The sequence below is a fragment of the Myxine glutinosa genome, chromosome 3, assembly GCF_964187855.1.
Source record: "Myxine glutinosa chromosome 3, kmMyxGlut1.1, whole genome shotgun sequence".
Lineage (NCBI taxonomy): Eukaryota > Metazoa > Chordata > Myxini > Myxiniformes > Myxinidae > Myxine > Myxine glutinosa.
Window position 1 is genome coordinate 135,885,172 of NC_136263.1, and position 21,162 is coordinate 135,906,333.

The window sequence follows — 21,162 nt, forward strand, 5'->3', positions numbered from 1 at the left end:
GCTGACGGCGGCTACCCGGCAGTGCCCTGCTCTGACTTCCTGCCTATCTTTTTCCAAAGTCGTTGTCAGGGAAGGGGATTTACTTAATGTTGGACTACAGGGCCTTGTACAGGGCTTTGGTCAGAGCGATGAAGAGAAGGACAAGTTCTGGAGTGCGATAGAGAAGCTGATGGAAAACGTGAAAGATGAGGAAGTTGTTGTGGTAGGAGGAGACCTAAATGGACATGTGGGAAGGAGTATGGATGGTTTTGAGGGAGTTCATGGGGGTTACGGATATGGTGTGAGAAATGGAGAAGGTGAAAGGATTTTGGAGTTTGCTGATGGAGCTGATTTGTTGATTTGTAATACTCAGTTCCAGAAAGTGGATAATAAGCTTGTTGCATACACGTCAGGTGGGTCGACGACAACCGTTGACTACCTGATGGTGCATAGGCCAGATAGGGAGGCACCTCCGGGACACAAAGGTGATCCCGGGGGAGGAGGCTGTTTCACAGCACCACTTGGTTGTCTGCGACATAAGGGTGAAAGGTGCGAGGAGAGCTCGGCGGGTGAAGTACCAACCGAGAATGAAGGTGTGGAGGTTGAAAGAGGTGACAGTAAGGGAGTCATTAAAAGAGAGGCTGAGTAGGGTAGAGGATTATGTGGTTGAGCTTGAAAGTGGTTGGATGTCAATGAAAGCTAGTCTGTTGGGAGCCGTTGGTGAGGTATGTGGATGGACAAAATGACCACCGAGGCACTCGGAAACATGGTGGTGGGATGATGAAGTTGGAAAGAGGATTGACGAGAAGAGGAAGAAGTTCAAGGAGTGGCAGAAGGCGAAGGGTACGGGAGCAGAAACAGCAGAGCATGAAAGTTATAAGGCAGCCAAGAAGGATGCAAAGAAAGAGGTAGCAAAGGCGCAGGAGGCATGTAGGAAAATGTTCGGAGAACGCTTGGATTCGGAAGAGGGTCAGAGAGCAGTATTCAGGATTGCAAAGCAGATAGCAAAAGAGAGGTGTGATGTGATGGGGGTGAGTTGCTTGAAGGATGAAGTGGGACAAATCGTTGTGGACCCAGATGGAATTAAAGGAAGATGGAAAAGATACATGGAAATGCTGTTGAATACAGAGAATGAATGGGATGGCAACATAGAGAGTAACTCAGTTTTAGGACCGGCAGAGAAGATAACTGAGAAGGAAGATGAGGAAGCAATAAAAGCAATGAAGAGTAGAAAAGTGGGAGGGCTGGCGGGAGTTGTGGGAGATATGTTGAAGGCAGCAGGAAGTTGGGGTGTGAAGAGAATGACAGAGATCTGTAATCTGGTGGTGAAAGAAGGCCGCATTCCAGTGGATTGGGAACCGAGTACCCTCGTCCCTCTATACAAGGGGAAAGGTGACCCTCTGGAGTGTGGCTCGTACCGAGCGATAAAGTTATTGGAGCATGGAATGAAGGTATTGGAAAGGGTGTTGTAGAGGAGGATGAGGAAGAAAGTGAAGATCGACGAAATGCAATTTGGATTTATGCCAGGAAGAGGAACGACAGATGCGCTTTTTATTGTGAGGCAGTTGCAGGAGAAGTACATGGAGAAGAGGAAGAAGTTGTTTCTTGGGTTTGTTGATCTGGAGAAAGCATTCGATAGGGTTCCACGCAAAGTATTGACATGGGCATTGAGGAAGTTAGGTGGAGGAATGGTTGATCAGAGTCGTGATGGCAATGTACAAAAGAGCGTGCACAGCTGTAAGGACGAAGGACGGGAACATTGGTGAGTTTGAGGTGAAGGTGGGAGTGCATCAGGGGTAGGTACAAAGTCCACTACTATTTGTAGCTGTGATGGAGGTGCTGGCTCAGAACGTAAAGGAGGGTTTACCATGGGAGTTGTTGTATGCAGATGATCTGGTGTTGATTGCAGAAAGTATGGATGGACTGAAGGAAAAGATGAACAAGTGGAAGGAATGTATGGAGACAAAAGGTCTGAAGGTGAATATCGGAAAGACGAAGGTGATGGCAAGTGGGAAAGCATGTGGTGAGGTGGAAAGAACTGGGAATTGGCCCTGGGCTGTGTGCAGGAAGGGTGTGAGAGTGAACTCCATTCAATGTACAATGTGCGCTGAGTGGGTTCATCAAAAATGTAGTGGTCTGAGAGGGTCATTAACCACTAACCAGTGTGGCAGCTACATTCAAATGTAAGGTGTGCACAGAGGGAGCTGCAGATGGAGGAAATGTTGAGTTGGATCTTGGAGACGGCGTGAAGCTGGAAGGTGTGAAAACATTTTGCTACCTCGGAGACATGCTGAATGGAGAAGGTGGATCAGACTCGGCAACGGTTGCTAGAGTGAGATGTGCATGGAAGAAGTTTTGGGAACTGAGTGGCGTGCTGATGAGGAGGGGAGTGTCGTTGAAGCTGAAGGGAAAGGTGTATGCTGCATGTGTGAGAAGTGTTATGATTTATGGGAGCGAGACATGGGTAATGAACGTAGAGCAGCAACGAAGGTTGGAAAGGGTGGAAATGCGAATGGTTCGATGGATGTGCGGACTATTGTTGAGAGAGAGGAAGACAAATGATGAATTGCGAAAGATGATGGGAATAGAGCCTGTGATTGATGCTGTGGAGAGGAACAGGTTGAGATGGTTTGGTCATGTGTTGAGGAAGGATGAAAGTGACTGGTTGAGAAGAGTGATGGAAATGAATGTAGAAGGAAGTGGAGGATGGGGAAGACCGAGAAAGACTTGGCTAAAGATGGTGGAAGAAGAAATGCGGGCAAGGGGGTTAACAAGGAGAAAAAACCACCGTTTAGAGGCCATTTTTCCCCGCAAAGCGGGGGTTGGCCTTTTCGGGGACCGTGGTTGTTGTTGTTTTTTTTTTGGTCCCCTTTTTTGAAGCAATGTTTTACGGCCGGATGCCCTTCATGCCGCCAACCCTGTTTGTTAACAAGGAGAGATGCAGAAAATAGGGCAAGATGGAGAAGATTGTCATGGGGACCACAAGGCTAACCCCCGCTCTAGCAGGGAAAATGGCCTTAAAATGCATGTTGTTGTTGTTGTTGTTGTTGTTGTTGTACTACAGGGCATGTCTAAGTGTCTAAATGAGTGCATTTCCATAAGGGACAAAGGTTTGATTACCAGGTGTGACACACAGGTGTTTATCTTTAATTCCTAACTATCTAACACTCGAACATCCTGGTATGTTCACAAGCAGACATCTTAACCCGCCAAACCAGACTACACAGAACTTAATACAAGGTAGATTCCCTATCGCGACAGTCGAAGCATGTTAACTATTCAGATCTACCTGGCTCTAGATATTGCTCTACCCTACCGACATAACAATACTTATGTCATTGTGATATTTCAGTTTTTTCTTTTTAATAAATTTGCAAAACTTTCTAAAATCCTGTTTTCTCTTTGTCATTATGGGGTATTGAGTGTAGATTGATGAGGGAAAAATGAATTTAAATGATTTCAGCATGAGGCTGCAACATAACAAAATGTGAAAAAAGTGAAGGGGTCTGAATACTTTCTGAATGCACTGTGCTTAAAAAATCTTCGATTTTGCAAGTAATAAATTTGTACAAAAAATTGTTTTTATTGTGATTGGTGTAAATCATGACAGCATAGCAACTCAAGTTTAATCAGGTCATTATCCTCAGTTAAAAAGTTAAAAGAAGCCCGTACCTCTGTAACGGCGTGTGGTGAGGTGAGCGTAGCGAGCCGATCCGATATGTCCGAAAATGGATATAGCAAAAACTTCTTTGAATGTTGAATAGTTTTATTGTTATTTGAGATACTGATATATGTTTGATATGAATATGTGTCATAGACTTACATCTATGGAGAGGAAGGGAAGGCAGCATGATGAGAGAGGAAGGCAGCATGAGGGTGGGTGGAGGTGGAGCAAAGGCAGTGTGAGGTGAGGGTAATGGAAGGTAGCATGAGGGGAGGGTAATGGAAGCTAGCATGAGGAGAGGGGAAGGGAGGGTAGCATGAGGAAAGAGGAATGCAGCAAGAGGGGAGGGTAGTGGAAGGTATCATGAGGAGAGGGGAAGGGAAGGCAGTGTGAGGAGAGGGGATGAGAAGGCAGCGAGAGGAGAGGGGAAGGGCAGCGTGAGGGGAGGAGAAGGCAATGTGAGAGGAGGCGAAGCAAAGGCAACGTGAGGAGAGGGGAAGCAAAGGCAGCATGTGGAGAAGGGAGGGGAAGGCAGCGAAATGGGAGGGTAATGGAAGGTAGCATGAGGAGAGGGGAAGAGAAGTCAGCGTGAGGAGAGGGGAAGGCAGTGTGAGGGGAGGAGAAGGCAATGTGAGAGTAGGGGAACCAAAGGCAGCATGAGGAGAGAGGAAGTGAAGGCAGCATGTGGAGAAGGGAGGGGAAGTCAGTGAGAGGGGAGGGGAAGGCAACTTGAGGGGAGGGAAAATGAAGGCAGCATGAGGAGAGGGGAGGAGAAGGCAGCTTGAGGATACGGATTATAAGCACCCCCTTTTTGTAATGTGCAAGCTACAAATTTGAATCAGGAAACAGGTAAATTGAAACATGCCCTAACTTCATGGACATAAGATAGCACTCAAAGTTGAGCATCAAAGCATGTATAATCATCAAAGTCAAAAGACAAATAAAGTAAATGAAAGGTAAGAGAATGGTGAACAGTGGGGTTTTCCATTACCCAGCTGCTTGTAGAGCACTCACCAAGCGGATTAAGCCCTCAGGCAAACACCTCTAACAAAATGATTGAGATGCCTGGAGTGTCCAACAATGTCCAAATTGAACAGATTAACACTTTTCAAGAGTCAGAACTGCTGCTAAGGTCAATTCCGCAGGTAAAATTTTGAAATTAGGTTCAGGTGAAGAGATACTCGAGCTTATCGCATGTTTTGTGCAAAATGTGTGCGGAAATTAAATAAATATACAAACACTGGTGTTTATAAGCATTGTGTTGTTTAAAGGAATACAGCGATTCGTAGGTATGAAGATCAGCGATATTACCATTCGGAGATATGAATTATTGTACAGAAACAGAACCTGTTCTGAGGCAGGGCATTTTTTAACTGAGCGGAAAAAATTGCGGAATTAAGCCTACTAGCTGAGATTTTGACATTATTTGGTCCATGAGATCTGATCCTAAAATCCAAAGACTGATTTCAATTAAATACTTCAATTAGTTAGTGAGAGTCCATCATGGAAAATTGCATCATATGATGCATAAATCACCCCAGGCTCCTAAGTTGAAAACTACAGTACCTGCAAAAGCGATGTATAGAGCAATTCGTAGGTACAGTCACATGAAAAAGGAAGGACACCCCATGTAAAGTTTTGACTTTTTCAACATATTTCAACATACAGCTATTTGATCTTCATTTCAACAATATTGACAGATAAAGGTGATATAATATAACAAATACCATGAAACATTTACATTTTGTAGTCCATTGTATAATTTAAATAAACATAAATGCAAATTTCGCATGTGCAAAAAGTAAGTACACCCTTGGCTCCAATAGGTGGTATTGCCCCCTTTGGCAGAAACAACCTCAAGTTGGCATTTCTTATAACTGTCTACCAGTCTCTGACATCGACTGGGAGAAATTTTTGCCCACTCCTCCATGCAGAATTCTTTCAGCTGTGCGATGTTTGAGGGATTTCTTGCATGCACAGCTCGTTTCAAATCCCCCCACAACATCTCGATGGGATTTAGATCCGGGCTTTGACTTGGCCATTCCAGAACCCTCCATTTCTTTCTTTTCAGCCATTCCTTGGTGGATTTACTGGTATGTTTAGGGTCATTGTCATGTTGCAAGGTCCACCTTTGGTTGAGCTTCAACTTTGCGACAGATGGCCTCACATTATCCTCAAGCACCCTCTGGTACAATGAAGAATTCATAGTGGATTATATGATGGTGAGCTGCCCAGGCCCTGATGCAGCAAAGCTGCCCCAAACCATAATATTTCCACCACCATGCTTTACAGTTGGTATCAGGTTCTTGTGGTCAAATGCTGTCTTTGGTTTTCGCCAAACATGTCTTCTGGTACTGTGGCCAAATAGCTCTACCTTTGACTCATCTGTCCAGAGCACATTGTTCCAGAAGTGGTGGTCTTTGCGTAGGTGTTCATTGGCAAGCTTTAGTCTTGCACTGATGTTCTTTCTGGACAGCAAAAGTTTCCTCCTGGCACACCTCCCATGTAGATCAAATTTGTGCAGCCTCTTTCGAATGGTAGACTCGTGCACTTTGACATCAACAGTGGCAAGAGCTACCTGTAGGTCCCGTGATGACATTCTGGGGTTCTTAGAGACTTCTTTCAGCATCTTGCGGTCTGCTCTCGGGCTGAACTTGCTGGGGCGGCCTGGCCTGAACAAGTTGGCAGTTGTATGGAATCTTCTCCACTTGTAGATGATCTTCCGGACAGTCGAATGATTGATTTCAAATTGTTTGGAGATCTTTTTAAATCCCTTCCCAGACTCGTAGGCATCTATAACCTTCTTTCTGAAGGCCTCAGACAGCTCTTTTGATCTGGGCATGGTGACGGTGCACACTTCAACAACAAAGAGCAAACCAAACTAAATGTCTGAGGTTTAAGTAAGACAGGTTCCTCCAAGATCCTCTCTAACGATGTTCTAATCATTTGCACCTGAGCTGGTGCACCTGATTCTAATTTTAGGTATTTGAAGTAGTGATAAATGTAGGGTTGTACTTACTTTTTCCACATGCGAAATTTGCATTTATGTTTATTTAAAATATACAATGGACTACAAAATGTAAATGTTTCATGATATTTGTTATATTATATCACCTTTATCTGTCAATATTGTTGAAATGAAGATCAAATAGCTGTATGATGAAATATGTTGAAAAAGTCAAAACTTTACACGGGTGTACTTACTTTTTCACGTGACTGTATGAAGATCTAAAAGTTAAAAGAAGCCCTTACCTCTGTAACGGCGTGTGGTGAGGTGAGCGTTGACCGGTAGTGTATGTATTGAATGAGATTGATTATCTAAAAAAAAACTGCGAGGATGAATAATTCACCTTTTCACTTACCTTCTTGTTTCTCATAAGTCTGTATATATATACAGACTTGGAAAGAACGCAATACAGGATTACAACAATAAATGTAACATGCAGATGCCCGTGAGAACCTTCTAATGAACCCAGTGCCTGTTCTGCCCATGTCCATACAGGCAACGATGATAACAGCTGTGCACCAGTGGTCCGCTGTCCCTCGGAATGCACCTGCATCGACACGGTCGTGCGTTGCAGCAACAGGAACCTGCTGTTCCTCCCCAAGGGCATCCCTCGCGATGTGACCGAGCTGTAAGTTCCACGGGTAACAGCATTTTGCTCTCGTCTTCATAGTTCACACTCGAGAGACGTGAATCAGCTGTGGGTAACAGCATCGGTCTGCACAGCCATTTCTCTGTGAGACAAATGCTCACAGCAAGGTGCCCTAAGAACTGTGTTCACAGAATTCTTCAACCAGATATTGTTTAATTTAGCTTACCTTTGTTCAATGCTTGTGATATAATGTCAACAAAAAACACACACAAGGGTAATGTATGTTGAAAAAAGATTTAAAATTAAAAATATACCCCTCAGCCCATACATACGAGAGGGGTAGGTGCAGACTGGAAGTTTGGGACAATTATACCTCACCACCATGTAATTCAAAACACCTCACCACCACGTAATTCAAAACACCTCACCACCACGTAATTCAAAACACCTCATCACCACATAATTCAAAACACCGCACCACCGCAAAATTCAAAACACCGCACCACCGCAAAATTCAAAACATCTCACCACCACGTAATTCGAAAACACCTTACCACCACGTAATTCAAAACACCTCATCACCACATAATTCAAAACACCGCACCACCGCAAAATTCAAAACATCTCACCACCACATAATTCGAAAACACCTTACCACCACGTAATTCAAAACACCTCACGACTACGTAATTCAAAACACCTCACTACCACGTAATTCAAAACACCTCACCACCACGTAATTCAAAACACCTCACCACCAAGTAATTCAAAACACCTCACCACCACTTAATTCAAAACACTTCAGCACCACGTAATTCAAAACACCTCATCACCACGTGATTCAAAACACCTCACCACCACGTGATTCAAAACACCTCACAAACAACGTTATTAAAAACACTTCACAACCACGGAAACAAAAGTTTGAGGGAGTCGTTTAGTGACAACAGACACTGCCCACATATGTAGATATTGTATATAGATAGATGACTGTACCTGCGTCGCTGTTTACACCAATCATAATACAAACAATTATTTTGCACAATGTATTTGTAATATACGTGATATTACATTTTATAAACAATTGAAGTTGAAGATTGAAGTTGAAAATTTTTTTTTTCCCAAAAACAATTTTAATTTTAATTTTTTTCCAAAATATTTTCAACCAAACAAATACCCCTAGGACATACACACGGGAGAGGTAGGTGCATACCAGAAGTTTGGTAGGATTTCACAAAAGTTTGAGGGAGTAGCTCAGTGACAACACAGGACAGACACTGTACATATATATATATATATATATATAAATATATATAGATATATATCGATATATATAGATATATATAGATATATATATATATACTAGCAGAAGTACCCGGCATTGCCGGGCGGGGGAGGAGGAGGGGAGGGGAACGGGGGGGGAGGGGGGAGGGGGAAGGGGGGAGGGGGGGAGGGGAAGGGGGGAGGGGAAGGGGGGAGGGGAGGGTGTGGGAGTGCCCGGGGGAAGAAGGGCCCCTCCCCCCTCCCCCTCCCCCCTTCCCCTCCCCCTCCCCCTCCCCCTCCCCCCTTCCCCTCCCCCTCCCCCTCCCCCTCCCCCCTTCCCCTCCCCCCTTCCCCCCTTCCCCCCTCCCCCCCTCCCCCCATCCCCCCCCCCTTCCCCCCTCTCCCCCCCCTCCCCCCCCTTCCCCCTCCCCCCTCCACCCTCCCCCCCATTCCCCTCCCCTCCTCTTCCCCCTCCCCTCCTCCTCCCCCTTAACACCAGGGGGGTTGACTCAGCCTGTCATCCTACCGAGGTCGGCAAATTGAGTACCAGTTCACTGGTAATTCCCTGTGTGCCGCAAGAGACGAACAGGGTTGGCGGCACGAACCCGGAAGTCGGAACTCATTGTCGTCAAATAAATGTTACATGTATGTTTCACTCTCTGTCACATGCCGTTGGTCCCATGTCAATCGGATGAAGTTGAAAAATTAACATTACGAAGTTTCTCTGGGACGTACTGATTCCGAATAATGAAGTTGAAAAATTAACGTTCCGAAATACACTAATTACGCTAACAGAAGCGCTGGCGCTGCGAAGCGCTAGAGGGAGCGCTGCGCTCCCTCCCTTCGATTCCCTCCCTCTTCTGCTAGCGCTTCTGCGCTAATACGCTAATTTTAAAACCCAAAGTTTTTTAAAATTTAAGGTGTGCTGTAGTTGCTCTGAGACGTTCTGATTCCAAATATGCCTTTGGTTTTTCTCTGCGATGAGTAGTTCTCGAGTTATAAGAGGACAAACAAACAAACATACTTTACTGCTTTTTATATATAGATATAGATATATAGATATATAGATATATATAGATATAGATATATATTGTTTTGGATTCGTCACTTCCGTTGTTGTGGTTTTTATCCACTGTATACATTTTTGATTCCATGTACTATTATTGTTGTCATTTAAGGGAGATAGAGGTTACTATTTTCAAAAGGTAAAAAAGTTAATGTTTTAAATGAAACCGGAACCGGACGACGACGAAGAGGAAGAGGAGGAAAAGAAGGCGGAGCGAGTGAGTCGGACAAGAAGCCTAGTTGCTTTGAGGTCTGGAGCGAACGAGAGTCACTAGTGGACTTTGGGTTTCCCGGGAAAGGGATTCCTGCGACAGAGTTGTTATCGCTGTGACAGATCAACCTGCGTGTCAGGTTTTGCGGTTGATTCCGAGGAGAATCATCGTAGTGTCGTTACGCCTCGAGAACGGGCCGTCGGCCATTTTTACTCGTGCGCTTTGCGCATCGCTCAAGGTTTTTCGCCTCCCTTTAATCATTGACACCGCATTCAGACGTGGATCTGGTGTGTGTGTGTGTAATGTGGCTTTTGAGTGGAAAATCTGCGGGTCGCCGATTGGGAGTCGTGGAACGTCCATACCCGAGGGTGTGATTTCCCAGTCGCCTTAAGGGCACCTTTGTGCGGCTTTGGCAGCGGGAACGTGACTGTCAGCCGAACAGGATTCTGGTCTCGATTGGACATCGTTCTGACGATCGCTGGAGCGGATCGACCTTGGCTTGAAACCGGAATCAACTTTGGCTTGAAGCCGGGAATCGAGACATTGGGAATGTTCTTCTTTTCGCTCACTTGGAGCACAGTGAGTTATATTGTACGAACCTGATGGTACCATCATAGGAAATATATATTGGTTGTGCAATTGATTACTATTGTTGTACTGCTTTCTTGTGTGATCTTAATACAATATTTGTTTGTTGGTAACAATTGGTGTGGCTTCACCATTGATCTTTGACATACAGAATAACACATCTTTCTGCCATGACTCCTCTAGGGGCTCAGAGGTACACCGTGACCGGGGTCTGGGGAGGAGCACGTAACAATATATATATATATATTTTATATATATATATATATATATATATATATATATATATATATACACATACATACATATATATATACATACATATACATACAGACTTGGCATTTAATATGGAATATTTTTTTTGTGAGGGTGAACTTACTTTTCAAGATGACTTAGAACCAAAAGTTAATTGGAATTATGTTGAAATTATTCTAGATTTTGTTAATGTGACCTTTAAAAGAAACAAAAACCACATTTGACATTTCGAAGCAAATAAATTGATCCTTGAAAGTGATGTAAACTGATATCGAACTCAATTCACGGACAGTACTGTGTTAAACTTCTGTACGTTTTCCAGAAGTATCTCTTTATTTTGCACATTAGCCAAAAAAAATTTCAACAAAAACAAAAGCTAAATTATGACTGGGATTATGGACAGTAAAATTACAGTTCAGTACTTCGTGTAACCCCCACGAGCATTCAGGAGAGCACGTACACGTCGAGGCATGCTGTTCACGAGATTTGCCAAGGTTTGGACAGGAATGGCTTGCCATGCAGTGACAATAGTCTGCTGCAATTCATGCACAGAGGGAGGCTGCTGGTCCAAGTTGTCGATTTGACGCGTTAATTCTGCACACCAGTTCTCTATCGGATTCATATCCGGGGACATGGCAGGCCACTCCATATGCTCTACACCACGGTCAGCAAGAAAGTGTTGGATCATGCGAGCATGATGAGGCCGTGCATTGTCATCTTGGAAGACAACGTTTCCTCGAAAGGCTGCACGAGCAAATGGAAGCAATGTTTCTTCCAGAATGACCCTGTACATGAACTGGTTCAGGTTTCCATTCAGAACAACCAGGTCAGTTTTGCCCCCTGCATGAAAAGCAGCCCAAACGGTCACCCCACCACCTCCAGCTTGGACTCTTGGCACTATACAATCTTCGTTGTGGGCTTCATGCACTTGTCTGCGCACTCGGACGCGGCCATCTTGACGATAGACCAGAAATATAGATTCGTCACTGAAGATCACATGATTCCAGTGTCCTGGCTGCCATTGACGGTGCTCTCTGGCCCACTGCAATCGGCGCTGGCTGTGTTGTCTGGTCAGGCGTGGCTTTCTCAGGGGATGCCTGGCACGATAGCCTGCTTGAACCAGTCATTGGTTGACTAGCCTTCTGGATACAGGCACATTTGTCAGTTGCTGCCACTCAGCCCTAAGCCGATTAGCTGACTTGGTACGGCCATTGCAGACTAACCGGTGCAGCTGGCGATCATCTCTTCTTGTGGTTCTGCGTGGACGTCCTTGCCTCGGTATTGGAGGAGGGACACCCCTCTGAGCATTTCGTTTCAGGATCTTTGACACCTGACCTTGAGTGATGCCATACTGCCGAGCAATAGCACGCTGTTTCATGCCAGAATTTCGTAAAGCCACCACTGCATGACAAACAGCATTGTCAAGTTGACGGACCATCTCCAGAGGAAGCAGCAATAACTTTTGTAGACGTGCAGCAGTTGTTTTCCACTAACACAGAACGCAACAACCCTTATATACCCGATTGTGAAGCCAATCGTCAAATGTACCTGTCTTTACATTTTGTCACACCACCTGTGATATAATCCTGTTATTGACTTCTTGCTGCGAAAGACAATCAGTGACATGGTTCTTTCAACAAAGACATCACGAAAGGGTAAAAGAAACTCACCAGATTGATATACTGAGTTCAGAAAGTAAACCCACGTCAAGAAAAAAATAAAATTCCATATTAAATGCCAAGTCTGTATATACTGTATATATACTGTATATACTGTATATATATATATATATATATAATATATATATCTATATATATATTGTTGTGGATATGAGAATGGGTTGTTTTTTTTGTTATTATATAGTAAATTGTTGTAAATATCACCCTCTGTAAAATGTAATGATTCCTTGTAAATACCTCCGTTGTGTAAAGGTCAAAGGGCGTCTCGGTAGTTATTCCATGAAACACCACATTGCAGGACCCGATAAAGCCCTTGTTCAGTAGCTTATATCTTATTATGTGTCTTAGGGTAAGGCTGTGTCTCCCATTAATTTAAATACTCCATTGCACCAAGTGAAATAAGAGTAGATCCCCTTTAATTTCATTTCAATGGCCAACTGCATTTTGGGCGGTTTTTCTTCAACCACCATTGGCCACGAGGCAGGGTTGGGGAAGAAAGGCGTGTCTCCACCTCGTCATAGAGGGGAGGAGTGAGCCAGCCCCGAACAACCAACCGAGCATGAGGGGTTTGGTTTGAGAGGGCGGAGGAAGAGCGTTTGGGGGAGGTTCGCAAAGGTTGAGGGGCGGGGCCTATATAACCCGCCAGGGGGGCGTTCCCCAAGCAGATGCGCTTTTACTGAGACGAGGAGATGAGTCTGAAAAGAGAGGTCCATGACAAGAGCTGAGTTGTGTGGTTTTGGTCAGAGCTGAGTTGGTCGTCAGGGGTGGTCAGTGGTTGCGTTGAGTGGTTGCGTTGAGTGGTCGGTGGAGAAAGAGTGGTTGGACCAGGAAAGAGAGAGGAGATAACCCGTCACGCCAGACCCCCCACCAGCGCATCGTGATCCGACCCGTGATCCCGTGCACACGACAGGATCGGTGGCATCAGCGGCCGTCGAGGTCCAGCCCGACGTCCCGTGCGGGATCAAGCTCCAGCCAGCTCCGTGCCGTCCTCCCCCTCCAGCCACACACCTCCTTCCAGCCAATCCACTCTGCAATTCCCCGTGTGAGTCGTCTTTGTTTGTTCTGTCCTGGGTAGTAACTAAGTCTGTATAAGCTAATAATTTTCACTGTGTCACCTGCGTCTCATGTCCCCTGTAAATAATCGTGACTGCTCTTTTTGCTTATGTGTGTAAATGGTAATAAATCCCATTACTCTTCTGTACGTCTTCTTCCTCTTTGCATTCGGTCGCTTTGGAGTTTTCCAGATTGAGTAGCTGTGGCGCGAAACGGCCAACGTTCAGGGTGAATCGGGTTTTAGTCGGGGAATAACTGTTCGGCCGCGGTTACACCACCTTTGTGCCACGCGGCTCGGTAAAAATAACATCTAATCTGCGGACTGTAACAATATATATATATACAGTGAAACCTTGACTTATGAGTTTAATTCGTTCTGTGACCGAGCTCGTAACTCAATTTGCTCGTTTCTCAAATTAAATTTCCCCATTAAAAGGCATTGAAATGCTATTAATCCGTTCCAGCCCCCAAAAAACCACACCAATTTTTTTTGTTACGTGTTTTTAAATAAGAAAAATGTACTTTATAAATAACAAATAATGTATAAACAAGCACGACCTCGTATATACTGTTCATAATAAAAGAGAATGTTGTAGCGACCCATGGGTCCCCCAAGCAAGACCGGCATCAGAATCTCCTTGCTCCAGCCGGTGACGTCACCGGCGGGGATCCCCGGCGCCAGAGTGGCTGGTCACGTGACCGCCAAAGCGTCCCGCGCGTGCGGGTATAATGAGCTACACCTGTGGATCACGTGACCACCGAAGCACGCCTCGCTTGAGAGGCGTGGCTTTCGGTTTCGGTTTGGGTTTTTGGTTTTGCTTTATAAGGCAGCCCGATAAACTGGCTTTTTAGTGTTCCCGAGTTGGTTTTACGAATAAACATCTTCTCGGACGAGTTTGTGCCTTGCCATCCTTTTATCCGTATTCTGCTGGAGTCCAGATTCCTTCAATATAAAGAAATAAACTGGTTTTATTAAGTGTTGTGGCGGACACGAAAGCACTGACGTGGTGACATCACCCCGCACACCAAGTGGGGGTGGGCCACGCCGGGGAGAGAGGCGTGGCCTCAGGATATAGACGGGGCGCGCAGCCTTGAGCAGCTTAGTGCTGCAGTTTGAATAAAGACTTGTATGAACCGCGTTGTCCGCTTGCTCCTTGCGTAAGCATTAGCGCGCGCAGCATCGCGCTACAGTGTATTTACCTTGAAGATCAGACGAAGATGCTGGCAGAGGTGGAGGAGATAACTTTTGCCCTTTTCGCCACACTTTCCTCGCTTTCACTTGCAGGGCGTTTCAATAAAAACCTGTCCAACGAGGTTTGTTTCTTCCTCCCTTTCAAAATGTTTCGAAAATTATCCATCTCTTCATGGATAGAGGTCCGGAGCTTTGAAATAATCGTAACGCCCTTGGCTGGCGTTATAGCCTTTATCGACTCCTTCTGCTTCAAAATCGTACATATCGTAGAAGTACTACGATCGTACTGCCTCGCCAAGTCGACAACACGCACACCTCGCTCATGTTTTTGCACGATTGCGTGTTTTATATCCAAGCACATCATCCTCTTCTTCTTCTCAGTACTGCCCTTGGCACTCAATTTCTTAGGACCCATGGTTAAAACTAAGAAATTTTCCAAAATAACCAACATGCGAAAACAAAGCAGCAGCGATATACGGCAGAGATGCTTGCACGGCAAGATAACCACGTGACCGGAACGCTCGTTGGGCCACCTAGTGGCGGGTGGCGTAAGCTCGTAACTCAGATCTCGGCTCGCATCTCAAAGCAAAAAACCGCCCGAGCGACGGCTCGTATCTCGGAAAACTCGTAAGTTGGTGCACTCGTAAGTCAAGGTTTCACTGTGTATATATATATATATATATATATATATATATATATATATATATATATATATATATATATATATATATATATATCCATCGATATATATGTGGGAAAATTGTGTCGAACCGTGAATCAAACCTGTGTCCTCTGGTGCACCGTACAAGTGCTCTGCCATCTGAGCAATCTGGGCGACCCGTGACCCCTGTCCTCCACTGCTTCCGGGGCACTCACTGCGAACCATAGGAGTAGCAATCTCCTGTTCATTCACGAGAGGTTCCTCCCCCAATGGGGGAACAAATCCATGTTCGCTATTATAGACACCACTGGGGATGTAGTAACACTAATATCAATGAACAGGATTGTAAATAAGCAATCGATATATGTGGGAAAATTACGTGCCCAGACCAGGAATCACACCCAGGTTCAATTCAATAAGACCAATTTTATATGTGGGAATAATTGCGTGCTCAGTCGAGAATCGCCCAGATAGCTTAGATGGAAAAGCACAGGTATGGTCCACCTGAGGGCCTGGGATCAATTCTACATATATATATATCTCCAAGAACCCCAGAATGTCATCACGGGACCTACAGGTAGCTCTTGCCACTGTTGATGTCAAAGTGCACGAGTCTACCATTCGAAAGAGGCTGAGTCTACCATTCGAAAGAGGCTGCACAAATTTGATCTACATGGGAGGTGTGCCAGGAGGAAACCTTTGCTGTCCAGAAAGAACATCAGGACAAGACTAAAGTTTTGCCAATGAACACCGAGGCAAAGACCAGTACTTCTGGAACAATGTGCTCTGGACAGATGAGTCAAAGGTAGAGCTATTTGGCCACAGTACCAGAAGACATGTTTGGTGAAAACCAAAGACAACATTTGACCACAAGAACCTGATAACAACTGTAAAGCATGGTGGTGGAAATATTATGTTTTGGGGCAGCTTTGCTGCATCAGGGCTTGGGCAGCTCACCATCATAGAATCCACTATGAATTCTTCATTTTACCAGAGGGTGCTTGAGGATAAATGTGAGGCCTTCTGTCGGAAAGTTGAAGGTCAACCGAAGGTGCAACATGACAATGACCCTAAACATACCAGTAAATCCACCAAGGAATGGCTGAAAAGAAAGAAATGGAGGGTTCTGGAATGGCCAAGTCAAAGCCTGGATCTAAATCCCATCGAGATGTTGTGGGGGGATTTGAAACGAGCTGTGCATGCAAGAAACCCCTCAAACATCGCACAGCTAAAAGACTTCTGCATGGAGGAGTGGGCAAAAATTTCTCCCAGCCGATGTCAGAGACTGGTAGACAGTTATAAGAAACGCCTACTTGAGGTTGTTTCTGCCAAAGGGGGCAATACCACCTATTAGAGCCAAGGGTGTACTTACTTTTTCCACATGCGAAATTTGCATTTATCTTTATTTAAATTATATAATGGACGACAAAATGTAAATGTTTCATGATATTTGTTATATTATATCACCTTTATCTATCAATATTGTTGAAATGAAGATCAAACAGCTGTATGTTGAAATATGTTGAAAAATTCAGAACTTTACATGGGGTGTACTTACTTTTTCACGTGACTGTATATAGACTAGCCGAAAGCACCCGGCATTGCCCAGGTTCTTTTTGAATGAATTTACTACTATAATTCAGCTTTTACTCGCAGCCGTAGAAGATTGACTACTATAATTCAGCTCAGCTTTTAATTGCGAAATGGGCCTAGCCCGGCGGAGGCGGCCTCGACCGGCCTCGCCACCTAGCCTATAACCTTCCCGGGGCCCGCCCAGACATTTTTTGTTTCAGAGGTTTCCTCCTATCTTTCACCGTTCAGGAGATTAGCGTGTGCAGACAAACAAACACACAAACAAACAAAAACTTTCTTTTATATATATAGATAATCTAGGAACCAGTCTGTTGGCATTAGATTCCTGGTATACGTTGAAGATGCCTCGGTCGGTGACTGCATTTAGATGAAGAGTAAGCAGGTTATTGCCAGCATTCTGGCCAAGTTCCAAATTCCTCTACTCACTTGGCCCAGGCAGGTGAAGTGCACCCCCAGGTACATCTGCCCATGTAAACAACAGCATGACACCCTGATGGTTTGTGTGGTCATGGGACAAATGATGATAATGAAGTGTAAACTTAAAACTTTGAATTAGGTTTTATATATTTTTAAGAGTTATTACATTTCCTCCTTTTTCTAGTTTCAGATATCAGTTCTTTTTATGTTCACATGTCACTTTTTCTATCTTCTTTCTGACATCAGATCTTTAATCTTGTTCCAGATATCACATATTTTCCTGTTTCAGTTATGTTTATGGTTAGGGTTCGGGTTGGGGTTATGATTAGTGTTAGGGTCAGCACAATATTTTCTAATTTGCACAAGATGTTCCAAAAATTCGCATTACATTTGTTCATTTTTGGTGAACGAAAGAACACACGCGTTTACTGAACATAATGAAAACACTTTAAAAGTTACCTTTCAACTAGAACCTTACTATATTTTAGATTAAGTAAAATGAATAGCAAAAGAGGATCAGACAGAGGACTGGAGGAAACACAGTAGCCAGCAAAAGGTTTGGGTTGGGAAGGGTTAATGGGGTCATAAAAATTGTGGGTAATGGCAGTAATAAAAAGGGCTAATGGGTTAACGAAGGGTTAATAGGGGTAATAAAAATTGTGGAGGATGACATGAAATTGCGGCACACTGCCTGCTTGAAGCCCTGGAGTGAAGAATGGGAAACAAGGGCCTCAGAAAAGCTGTTCTATCCCACTCTTCCCTCATCCTAATTATCCAGCCATTTTTTCTCATATATAAAATATCCAGGCATACATGTTCATGTACAGCGGAAACAGCACCCACATCTTCCTTTTCTTGCTATTATGAGAGGCCATTGATGTATCATGTGGTGAGAATAGATGCTTTTACTTTTTTATCGATGGTTTTAATTTGTATTGGATTTATCAGGCAGTCATTTCTTTCATTATATAATATCTCTATAATAATATGCTTGTCAAAACCTTCCATTTGTCACGTAAACTATCGCGCGATGTACAATATCACAAGAAGACAGAATCTCGTGAGATTGTGAATTAGACGTTGTTTCATCGTTATTTAATTACCTCCGTGACCAAAAGTGATGCTTGACCCCTGTTTGTCTGTCTGTTTGTGCCTGTTTGTTTCTTTGTTTGTAAGCACGATATCTCAAAAAGTTATGGACGGATTCGGAAGAAACTTGGTGGAAAGAAAGGTTGGGTATGTGATAAGGACGAACTGATTAGATTTTGGTGAAGATCCGGATCAGGATACTAGAATTTTGTAAGTTATTCTTCACCATTGAGAGATCGGGCCAAAAACTATATACAAGCACGATACGTCAAAAAGTTATGAATGGATCTGGACGAACCTTCGGGGACATGTTACGTGTGTGACAAGGCCAAAGTGGCTTGATTTTGGTGAAGACCTGGTTTTGGATACGATAATTTTTTAATTTTAAAATGATTCTTCACCATTGAGAGATAGGGCCAAAACAATGTATAGAACGATATTTCAAACAGGTGTGCACAGATTTGGAGGAAACCTGAAGGCTCAGTTGGGTAGGTGACAAGAATCTGATTCGATGTTGTTTCAGGTGCGGATGCAAATCTGGCCTATCAATGGGCTATAAAACATAAACTGTTCAGCTTGGTGGAGGTATCCATTCTACCAATGCCGTTCTTGATTTAACATTGTATTTATGCATCATGAAGAAGATAATTAAATTTGGATAATTTATTAACACAGCTCCCACATCCCCATACCCCCCCTCCCCCCTCCTCCCAACATGATTAATAGTAAATATAATCACTGTAAACTTTCCCTGTACATTCACACAAGCCCCAGATGTGTCCTTCCCATTGGTGTTCAAAAGCACCTAATCCAGATACACAGTCTATTCACTGATAGCGATCTGTTGGGGGGGGGGGGGGGGCTGTGTAGCACATGACCCTCCACTCGGCCCTTGCACCAGCACACATAGTCAGGAGTTTGCAGGATGGGCAGCTGCCCATTCGGTGAGCTGAGAAAGTTATCTAAGTCTTTCATCTTGCAGAGGCACAGCCATTTCTGTCAGGTGCTTTTCCAAGTATTTTTGGCTTCCTTTGGATGTTTTGTGATAGTCAGGGCCCTTAGGGATATTTTGGTTCAAATTCTTCCAAAAGCATCAAATTTGGCGCAGATGTTGCCCATGCCATACTCTTTCGATTTTTGACGGGCGTCAAGGGCGGTATGATCCCGGGACCATACCGGTCCATCCCGCCATGTCACCTGACCGATGACGTCATAATTAGGATATGCATCCAATCACATGGCGTACTATAAGTGGTCAAAGTTCAAAATAAATCGATCGAAAAATGAAGGCAGGGATCCATTTTTAAGGTTTTCATAAAATCCAATATGGCCGCCAGGTCACATGACCTATGACGTCATATTTATGACATGTATACAATCATGTATACATGAACCCGGATCATGATCGCACAAAAATTAAACACAAGGATATGGCATACAGTTCATAAAACATCAAAATCCGTACCTTTGTAATTAGACTGATGAACTGCATATGCCTGAAAATTAGGAAATAGACATGTAAATATTTCCTCTAATTGTCAAAAATAAGGTCAGAGTTCGATTACCCAACCCAGAAACATAAAATGGTGAACCTCGCGTAAATCTTGACAAAAAACTCAAAAACCTACGTTTGACTCAAAAATGACCTTTAAGATGACCTTGAGGGACCTTGACCTCGAATCATCAAAATAACATCATAATTGGATTCCTCGACCTCGAAAACCCCTGAAAAGTGGTATCGTACATGATTCCAACCCTTTTGGTTATTTAACTGATTTTCCTCTAATCCGGGTGGCGGCCATTTAGTATTTCGCCAATATGGGGCCCCCGGGGGGGGGGGGGGCGCCCGTCTTGGCGCCCGTCAAAAATCGAAAGAGTATGGCATGGGCAACATCTGGGACAAATTTGATGCTTTTGGAAGAATTTGAACCAAACGGCCCCAAAATATCCCTAAGGGCCCTGACTATGAGCCACTTTAGGAAACATTCCTTTTCTTGAAGATACAATAAATTTTATGATGCCCTGAACACCACTGTTTCCTGGGGTTGCTGCACATGCACACCAAGCATTCTGAGGCAGATTACATCATTTCAAAATCCCCATATTGAGATTGGCGATTCCACAGAATTTCTGTGGGAAATATGTCATGACATTGCGAATTGCATGTTGTTTCTACTTTGAATTCACACCCAGCATACGTTGGCATGATTTTGATTGAGACAAGTAATGCCTGAGGTATAGCATAGCCTGACTTCCGGCGACCGAGAGACAGTGGAACACGCAAACAGGGAATACACAGTATTTCCACAGATATCCGTTTGTATAGAGATATTCCAAAGATAACCCACAGTGTCCCTTTAACTGAATGAGGGACGATATTTTGCAAATCAATGGAAGCTTAAACTTAAATATAGACAACACTCAAAGGCTTTGCTTTGACAAAGACTTTGTGGAGTTTCTTCTTTCATTCATGCCAGCAATTACATCATGTTCCTGCAAAGGAACCACCTGTAGAGACCATTTTTCCCCACAGAGCAGGTGTTGCCCTTTTTCGGGCACCATGGTCCCCTTTTTTGAAGCAATGTTTTACAGCCGGACGCCCTTCCTGCCGCCAACCCTGTTAGTCGCCTCTTGCGACACACAGGGAATTACCAGTGAACTGGTACTCAATTTGCCGACCTCGGAAGGATGACAGGCTGAGTCAACCCCCCTGGCATTAATTCAGCGATCGACCGGGATTCGAACCCAGGATCCTAGGATCCCAAGCCGGCACCCTAACCGCTAAGCCAACACCAGACTGCATATTCCTGCAAAGGTGCACTTGAATTGAGCCTAAAATGGGGTGTTCTTGCTTTTCTC

The 21,162-nt window shown here is 44.2% G+C and overlaps 1 protein-coding gene across 2 annotated transcripts in view; it reads left to right on the forward strand.

The window, feature by feature from the left end:
* The window catches only part of LOC137423189 (slit homolog 2 protein), a 559,055-nt gene that overhangs the window by 440,757 nt on the left and 97,136 nt on the right, over positions 1 to 21,162 (forward strand). For both annotated transcript variants that reach the window (XM_078774590.1, XM_078774591.1), the window contains exon 21: positions 7,146 to 7,278. In XM_078774590.1, coding sequence (XP_078630716.1) covers positions 7,146 to 7,278 — 133 coding nt within the window. The remainder of the gene's footprint in view (positions 1 to 7,145; positions 7,279 to 21,162) is intronic.